This window comes from Bison bison, unplaced genomic scaffold (assembly GCF_000754665.1).
Source record: "Bison bison bison isolate TAMUID 2011002044 unplaced genomic scaffold, Bison_UMD1.0 scf7180017864508, whole genome shotgun sequence".
Taxonomy (NCBI): Eukaryota; Metazoa; Chordata; class Mammalia; order Artiodactyla; family Bovidae; genus Bison; species Bison bison.
The window spans coordinates 1,017,734-1,026,863 of NW_011495064.1; the positions used below are offsets into that span (position 1 = coordinate 1,017,734).

At 49.9% G+C, this 9,130-nt stretch overlaps 1 protein-coding gene across 1 annotated transcript in view; it reads right to left on the minus strand.

The window, feature by feature from the left end:
* Window positions 1-4,030: 4,030 nt before the first annotated feature.
* The window catches only part of FBLN7 (fibulin 7), a 57,728-nt gene continuing 52,628 nt past the window's right edge, over window positions 4,031-9,130 (minus strand). Inside the window, exons 7-9 of the mRNA XM_010829544.1 lie at window positions 9,075-9,130; window positions 7,260-7,398; window positions 4,031-5,067 (exon numbers count right to left, since the gene is read on the minus strand). Of these exons, the coding sequence (XP_010827846.1) occupies window positions 4,695-5,067; window positions 7,260-7,398; window positions 9,075-9,130 (568 nt within the window). The 3' untranslated portion in view covers window positions 4,031-4,694. The remainder of the gene's footprint in view (window positions 5,068-7,259; window positions 7,399-9,074) is intronic.

Below are 9,130 nucleotides of genomic sequence, written 5' to 3' on the forward strand. Positions count from 1 at the left end.
GAGATGAATGACTTCAGGCTCGAGCATAAAACAAATGAGACAAGTGTGGAACATCTTGTCCTGCAAGATAACTACAAAATTACCAAAGACCAGTGTGTGTTAGTCCCTCAGTCGTGTCCGACTCTTTGTGACCCCACGGACTGCAGCCTACCAGGCTCCTCCGTCCATGGGATTTTCCAGGCAAGAGTACTGGAGTGGGGTGCCATTGCCTTCTCCAATAACGTCTATAGATTGAAGCATATGTCAAATATGTCTAAGCCACGAGTTCATAATATATCCAAGAAGAAAACAACACTCACTGGAAAGCTTAGAAAGATGCTAGGGAACCACTTTGGAAACTGACAAGGGGGAAAAAGTAAAAAATTCATCGTCTTGGGCTTCCCAATGGTCTACTGTTTAAGACTTTGCTTTCCAGTGTTTAAGACTCTGCTTCCACTGCAGGGGACGCAGGTTCGATTCCTGGTTGGGGAAGTTCTGCATGCCTTGAAATGCAGCCAAATAAAAAAGGAAGAAAAAGAATAGGGGGGAAAAAAAACATTAAGAAAATCCTATCCAATCTTTCCTATACAAACCAAGCCGCAGGGTAGCCAAATAACCAAAGAAAGGAAATTTCTCCTTAGAAGATATGCCACTAATGAACAATAGCACTAGAATATTATTTGCAATATTATTTGCACTAAGGAAGTAGTGGATCTGTGCAATAATCATCAGGAGCTGCTGACATCAGGAAAAAGAGGCAACCAGGGATAATACGGCTCCCACCTGTCATCACCAATAGAGCAGTCCTGTGAGAATTAACCTAACTGCACTCTAATTGAATTTCTAGCTATAACTACTGACATATAAAAAATAGAGAGGACAGAAAAGTGAAAGTGTAAGTCACTCAGTCACGTCTAACCTTTTGCAACCCCATAGACTGTAGCCCGCCAGGCTCGTCTGTCCGTGGAATTCTCCAGGCAAGAATACTGGAGTCAGTAGCCATTCCCTTCTCCAGGGGATCTTCCCAACTCAGGGATTGAACCCAGGTCTCCTACATTGCAGGCAGATGCTTTACCACTGAGCCACCAGGGAAGAGAGGACAGAGGGCCATGTTAAAAGAAGCTACAGAGATGCACTCAAGAAAACCTAGACCCTGAGGAGTACTCAGGACAAAGGACCCAGTACTCGGGGTTTGTTTGGTTTTATTTAATAAAATGGATTTTTTTAGAGTTTTTGTTTATTTTTGGCGGTGCCGTGTCTCCGCTGCTGCACTGGCTTTTCTCTAGTTGCCGTGAGTGGGAGCTACTCTTCGTTGCAGTGTACGGGCTTCTCACCACAAGTGGCCCCTTGTGTGCAGCACGGGCTCGGGGTGAGCGGGCCTCAGTAGGTGCAGCACCCAGTCTCAGTAGCTGTGGTTCCCGGGCTCTGGAGCACAGGCTCAGTAGTTGTGACTCATGGACTTACTTGGTCTGAGGCACATGGCATCTTCCTGGACCAGGGATCAGATCTGTGTCTTCTACACTGGCAGGTGGATTCTTTGCCACTGAGCCACCAGGGAAGCCCCAGTGCTCTCTTAACAAGCCTCCAAGTTATTCCAGTATATGCTAAAGTTTGAGAACCACTGCTATGGATTAGAGATTTAAGAAATGAACCAGCAAATTATAGAGAATGGACCTAATTCAAACAAACAAACAAAAAAAGGATGAGCCACTCAGAAACGTGAACAATGACTAAATATTTAAAGGTGTTATGGAATTATTGCTGATTTTTTAGATTGGATTGTTATCCAGGTCATAGTTTTTTTTTTTAAGTTCTTATGGTTATACATAAGAACATTTAGGTATACATGCTAAAATATTTACTGATGAAATGTGAAGTCCGGGATCTGCTTCAAAATTGTCATGGCATGGGATTAGAACAGAGATGAAACAAGATTGTCTGTGAGACTATTGCTGAAGCTGCTGATTTGGGCATGGAGTTAATTCTATTATCTGTACTTTTGTCTATGTTTGCAACGATGTCTAGTAAAAAGTTTTAGAAGCCCCCTGCCAAATAATATGAAACTATATTGCGTGAAAAGGGCTGCAAATTAATATCTGTTGTTAGGTTAATCACTCAGTCATGTCCAACTCTTTGTGACCCCATGGACTGTAGCCCACCACACTCCTCTGTCCATAGAATTTCCCAGGCAAGAATACTGGAGTGGATTGCCATTTCCTTCTCCAGGGGGACCATCCCCACCCAGGGATCGAACCCAGGTCTCCTACATTGCAGGCAGATTCTTTGCCATCTGAGCCACCAGGGAAGCCTCTTAGCTATTCTGACCTAGCACAGATTGGAGCAATGAATGGGCAATGGAGAAATTGGTTTCCATAGGGGAAAGTTGAGAGAGGCGAAGAACAGGACGTCATCCAGGGAGGAAGGTCCAGGCATAATCCACAAGACAGTGGGTTCAGGCAGGCATTAATAGGTAGGCACTGGGGCTCAGCATGGCATTTCATAAATGGGAAACAGGTTTGATGATGGTGGATTGTGATGATGGAAATGTTGGGTTTTGATTTGGCCTATGTCATCATCCTACACAAATTAGGGGGGCATCTGCTCTGTAGCCCCCCAAATCACTCCTTACCTGCTGGGAGGTAAGGAGCTTGTCCTCTGGCACCACTCGCCCTCCCCCAGCAAGAAGGAAGGTCCACACACCTGTCACATTGCGCTTTCAGGAGCATGGCCACACCTTGGTCCCTCCCACCTGGCGTTCTCCTAGGGATCGGGTGACAGGTAGGCTTCTGACCTATTAAGCACTATTTGGAGACACAAGGCCATGGATGATAGTTTTCTTTCTTCTTTTTTTTTAATCTTTTTATTTTTTGGCCACATGGCACATGGAATCTTAGTTCCCCAACCAGAGATTGAACCTGTACCCCTCCCTTGGAAGCGTGGAGCCTTAACCACTGGACCACCAGAGAAGTACTCTTGTTTTTTTTCCTGGAATGATAGGGGTTTTTTTTTCCTTCTGAACTTTTTATTTTGTATTGGGGTATAGCCAATTAACAATGTTGTGATAGTTTCAGATGAACAGCGAAGGCACTCAGCCATACGGATAACATGTATTCATTCTCCCACTAAGCCCTAAGCCCCCTCCCACCTGGATGACGGTTGTAACAATGACCTGTAACAACACGAGGAAGCAGATTTGCAGGCCCTAAGTTCTGTTGCTGGAGAAGTCACAGCTGATCCCAGAAGAATCAGAAGGAACTCTTGACTGTGTTTCACTCTTTGACGTAATACAAAGAGAGGTGTCCTAGGAACCACCTTGGTTAGGGCTCGATCACTAAACTGGCAACACACTCCCTCAGGCACCACTTCACACCAAGGGCAATACAAAGAACTGTTCAACAGGACATCTGGGATGAAATCTCACCTGGATGAACGTGATTTCCCGATGACTCAGCTAGCATCTAAGTTGTCTTTTGAACCGTCACCCACCCCACCCCCAACTCCCAGCCCCAGAGAGAGTGTTCGAAACTCCGTCACTGGAGGGTGTCAGCACTGGGCTCCTCCATCAGGAGTAGAGGGCCCTGGAATCAATGGTTTGCAACGCATGCGTGCTCCGTTTTGTCCAGCTCTGTGACCCCATGGACTGTAACCCACCAGTCTCCTCTGTCCATGAGATTCTCCAGGAGAGAATACTCTGGGCGGGGGGCGGGGGAGTGCCATTTCCTTCTCCAGAGGATCTTCCCAACCCAGGGATGGAACCCGTGTCTCTTTTGTCTCCTGCACTGGCCGGCAGATTTTTTCCCAGCTGGGCAACTGGGGAAGCCGGGACCCAACGGTGACGCGAGCGTTTTCGTAAACTCTCCGTGGGCAGATGTTGCCTTACCAGGCTCCCACACAGCCAAGCCAAGTTCCTATTGACAGAGCAATCCTACATCACCTCTGTGTTCCCTTTCTCATTTGTTTATCTCAGTTTATTCCAGCCTAGACGGGAGAGGACTGGGTACCCCCTCCTGGGAAGAACTGGGCTAGCTCACGGTCAGGGAGAGGCCAGATGGACAGGGACGAGCAACAGACTTTATTTTTTCAGTTATAATACCAGGTTATGTTTTGAGATATGGTTTCTCAAAAGGGAATTCATTCAGGCAGAATCTGCACATAAACTCTGGCTCCTTGGTCCGGAAGAATCTGCGTGTGGGTCCAGCCCTGCCGTGGCTCTCTGGTGAGAAGGCCAGCCGCGTGATACAAAGGGGAGTGCAGACAGAAGAACGGGCCAAGTCGTGGCAGGAACCTGCCCCCCACGCCACAAGCACGGGGCATGATTCACCCTCAGTGTGCCCGGAACCTCTGCAATAACAATACAGACGCTGGGCCACCATCTCAGACACAGGCCACAAGCTCCTCCCTCCCCAGCTGGTTCAAACTCGTAATGCTACTCGTGCAGCATTTTGACAAGCTGCCCGTTCCCCTGTTAAAAAGAAACAAAGATCTGAGAAAGTGCATCATCTAATGGGAGGCCGTAAAGCAGAAGAACATACGACGGCAATAGTTTGGGCTGTGGGTTTGCACTTCAGCACCATGGGATGGCGTGCGGCACTGTCCTGAGAGCCACAGGGACAGGTAGGCGGAGACAGATGTCTGCTGCGGCCCACGCCCGCAGCTACGTCTCTGCGGAAGAGAAACGAGCCCAGGCTGCTGCACCCCGTGACCCCAGGACCCCCTCAGAAATCATAAGGGGACACAAAGATGGTGACCTTGGACACGTGGCTGGCCTGGAAAGACCGGTCCAGGTATTCAGACATGTCGACGTCTACCTCCAGCGTCTGAGGCCCCTCCAAGGTCTGGACCAGAATCAGCTCCCCAGTCTGGCGGTCTGAGCGCTGCATCACGAAGTGGCCACGGCTGTTCCCACCCACGATCCCGAAGCGCAGGCTGTTGGGCCCCGGCCGACCAGGGGCTGAGGCTGTGGCCATGCGGAAGAGTGTGATGGGCGTCTTCAGGTTGGAAGGCAGAGACAGGTAGTGGAAGGAGATTGTCTTGGGCATGTGGCGGCAGGGCCTGCTGTCCATGGGGCAGGGGTTCCGCTCACACTGGCTGGAACAGAGAGGCAAAACGTAAGGGACGCTCAGCCTTGGGGAAAGTCAGCAGGGGCTGCTCTGACCAGGCTGGACTGTCCCACCTGCCTTCCTAAAGAGGCTCTGGAGTGACTCCTCCAGCCATGTGTTCTTTGACACGGGCACTCCAGAACCACAGGCCAGGGAGCGTGGCTGGTGTCAGGCCAGGAAAAGGTGCTTCCCTGACCCATCTGTCCATGTACATCTGGGTGTGCGTGTATGTTTATATATGCTATTACTACCATTTACATACTATGCTATTACTACTATAATATGCTATTACTACTGTTTCGGACTCTCTGCAACCCTCTGTACTATAGCCCACCAGGCTCCTCTGTCCATGGAATTCTCCAGGCCAGAACTGGAGTGGGTTGTCATTCCCTTCTCCAGGGGATCTTCCCAACCCAGGGATCAAACCCAGATCTCCTGCATTGCAGGTGGATTCTTTACCATCTGAGCCACCAGGGAAGCCCTTTTTCTTTCACTGTTTCTGTAGAAAAATAAAGCCGGGAAAGATTCAATAATGATGGTGCTAGCATTCAAACCAGGTGCCCCTTCTAGCGTACTGAGACCCCAGCAGTTAGCTGCTGACATCCTAAATTGTGGTTCTGCACATGTGGTGAACTTACTAAACACCCAGTGTTCGTTCTTTCTTTTTGACAGTGTCTCATGGCTTAAGGTGGAGAAGGCAATGGCACCCCACTCCAGTACTCTTGCCTGGAAAATCCCGTGGACAGAGGAGCCTGGTGGGCTGCAGTCCAAGGGGTCGCTAAGAGTCGGACACGACTGAGCGACTCCACTTTCACTTTTCACTTTCATGCATTAGAGAAGGAAATGGCAACCCACTTCAGTGTTCTTGCCTGGACAATCCCAGGGACGGGGGAGCCTGGTGGGCTGCTGTCTGTGGGGTCGCACAGAGTCGGACACGACTGAAGTGACTTAGCAGCAGCAGCAGCATGGCTTAAGGGATCTTAGCTCTCCAACCAGGGCCTGAACCCGGGCCACAGCGGGGAAAGCATTGAGTCCACACTGCTGGGCCTACAGGGAATCCCCCAGTGTTCATTCATCCCCCAGTCTGCCTTCCTTAGGTATGTGGAGTCAACCTCCTGTGAAAGTGCTTTGATAGTTTTTTATTTTTTTCTTCACCTCATTCAACACAAGCGTGAGTGGTAAGTTGATTCAGTTGTGTCTGACTCTTTGCGACCCCAGGGACTGTGGCCTGCTGGGCTCCTCTGTCCATGGAATTCTCCAGGCAAGAATACTGGAGTGGGTTGCCATGCCCTGCTCCAGGGGATCTTCCTGACCCAGGGATCAAACCCACGTCTCTGAAGTCTCCTGCACTGGCAGGCGGGTTCTTTACCACTAGCGCCATCCAACACAAGAGACAGAGGCAATTTAGCGATTCTGGTGACTCAGATCATCCCCGTTACGGAGGTCAAGCAGACTTCTGGCTGTTCATCAGGGATGCCTGCCGAGGCCTGACATACCGGCCCCTCCGTCCCTTCAAGGTGTGACACTGCAGGAAGACCCTGGTGTCTTCACTCTCAGTGAATAACTGCCACCAGCTTTCTGGCTGCTTCTAACCTGCTGTGGCCCCCACAGCCATTCAAGGGGCTGCTTCACTGGGTCAGTGCATTCTAAAGACAATGCCAAGGCTCTTGTGATCTCTGTCTCTCAGAGGAAATATGTGTCGTTTGTGATAGTTGGAGTTATTCTCCTTAAAAGCCTGTCTTCACCTTTTGAAGAAAAAAAAACGTCTGTGAGGGGCTGAGGTTACTAGAAATCAAAACTCCTAGTAGCAGCAGAAAAGAAGAGCAATATAATGCAAAGTGTACAGGTACCCTGTGAACACAGGAAGTGATCCTCTTCCGAATCTGTCCCGTACATACCTCCTGGCAGCCTCACCACTGCCCTCTTCCCCCCAGTGGCCTCCCTGTCCTCAGGGGAGCGCTCAGGAACATCATTCCTACTACCCAGGGCAGCAGCACATTCAGTGCAAACCCTAAAAGGAAAGAGACGGAAGCTCCAAGAAGCCAGACACAGTGCTGTGCGTTTCAACAGAAATACTTGTACCTTCTCCCGAGAACATCTAGGAAGAACGCAGCCCACCCCTGGGGAGGCCTGGGTGAAGGGTGAACGCGCTCAGCTGACGGTGGCCCTAGTCATACTCACAACGGAGATGTCTTCACATAGCTCACGTTGCTGCTGCCCTCAGGGCACTCGGGGCTGACGCACTGGAAGCCTCCGCCCGTGTTGATGCACACGGTCCCCCGGGGGCACACTGGCTGTGCGCTCACACATTCATCAACATCTGAAATACCAGGTGAGGGCAGGGTGCCGGTAAATGGAACTTGGGATGAACATATGCACAATACTCTATATACAACAGACAACTAGTAAGAGCCTACTGTGCAGCACAGGGAGCTCTACTCAATACTTGGTCATGATCCATATGGGAAAAGAATCTAAAAAAGAGCTTCTCTTCCATCACCAAGTCGTGTCTCTTTGTGACCCAAAGGACTGCAGCACGCCAGGCTTCCCTGTTCTTCACTATCTCCCTGAGTTTGCTCAAAGTCATGTCCATTGAGTTGGTGATGCCATCCAACCATCTCATCCTCTGTCACCCCCTTCTCCTGCCCTCAGTCTTTCCCAGCTTCACGGTCTTTTCCAACAAGTCAGTTCTTCGCATCAGGTGCCCAAAGTATTGGAGCTCCAGCTTCAGCATCAGTCCTTCCAATGAATATTCAGGGTTGGTTTCCTTTAGGATGGACTGATTTGATCTCCTTGCAGTCCAAGGGACTCTCAAGTGTCTTCTCTAACACCACAGTTGGAAAACGTCAATTCTTTGGCACTCAGCCTTCTTTATGGTCCTACTCTCACATCTGTACATGACAACTGGAAAAACCATAGCTTTGACTATCTGAACCTTTGTCTGCAAAGTGATGTCTCTGTTTTTTAATATAGTGTCTAGGTTTGTCATAGCTTTTCTTCCAAGAAGCAAGCATCTTTTAATTTCATGGCTGTGGTCACCATCCGCAGTGATTTTGGAGCCCTAGAAAATAAATCTGCCATTGTTTCCCCTTTTCTCCTTCTATTTGCCATGAAGTGATGCAACAGGAGGCTGTGATCCTAGTTTTTTGGATGTTGAGTTTATACGTGTATGTGTAACTAAATCACTTTGCTGTACAGTAGACACTAACACAACATTGTAAAGCAACTAAACTCCAATAAAAATTAAAATCCATGGAGGTAAAAAAAAGAAATAGTGGGCACCCAATGAGGAAGAAGATCTCCTGCCACCCGTCCATCACTGATGGGCCCACATGAATGGCACCAGCAGGCACTGCAAAAGGTGCTGCACACGCAGTGAACTTTCCAAAATGCCCAACGCTGATTCTGATAACTGGAAGCCCTGTCGCTCCTAACAGAAATCCAGGTCTGATGGCAGTCCTGGGGAGCTCCCCTCCCCAGGACCCCGTCCTCCCCCTCCGGACGTGACAGGTTACAGAGGTGCTGGAGGGCACGAACGAGTGCCACTGGTCACAACGCTTCTCTCGACCTGCCTCCCCCTCAGTCGGCGAGACCCGGGGTCTGCCCTCCGTGGCTAATATCATGCCCTTTATATGCCCTCTGTTCTTTGCATATTCTATGAGCTCCTGGCCTGGAGGCCAGGCTTCTTTTCAAACCCCACACAATCCTACAGGGGCCTTTGTGAATCCTCGTAGGATAGAAGGAAAGGTGGATAGATGATGGATGGATGGACGGATGATGGGAGGATGATGGCTATCTGGATGCCTTCTTTCTCTAGTCCCAGGTTACCCACTCCTCTGAGCCCAGCCATGGGGCCCCCCTAGGACGTCACTGGGCAGCTCTCTGTTCGCTTGGATTCCATGTCAGTTGGTAGAGGAGCCCTCCGCCCTCCTCTCCTCCCCCAGTAGTTCAGAGCCACAGTCTGGGACCACCTTCCTTTGCCGCAGCCTCACTCACCCTCACAACTCTTCCCGTCAGCCAGAGTCCGGTATCCACTGGGGCAGACACAGCGG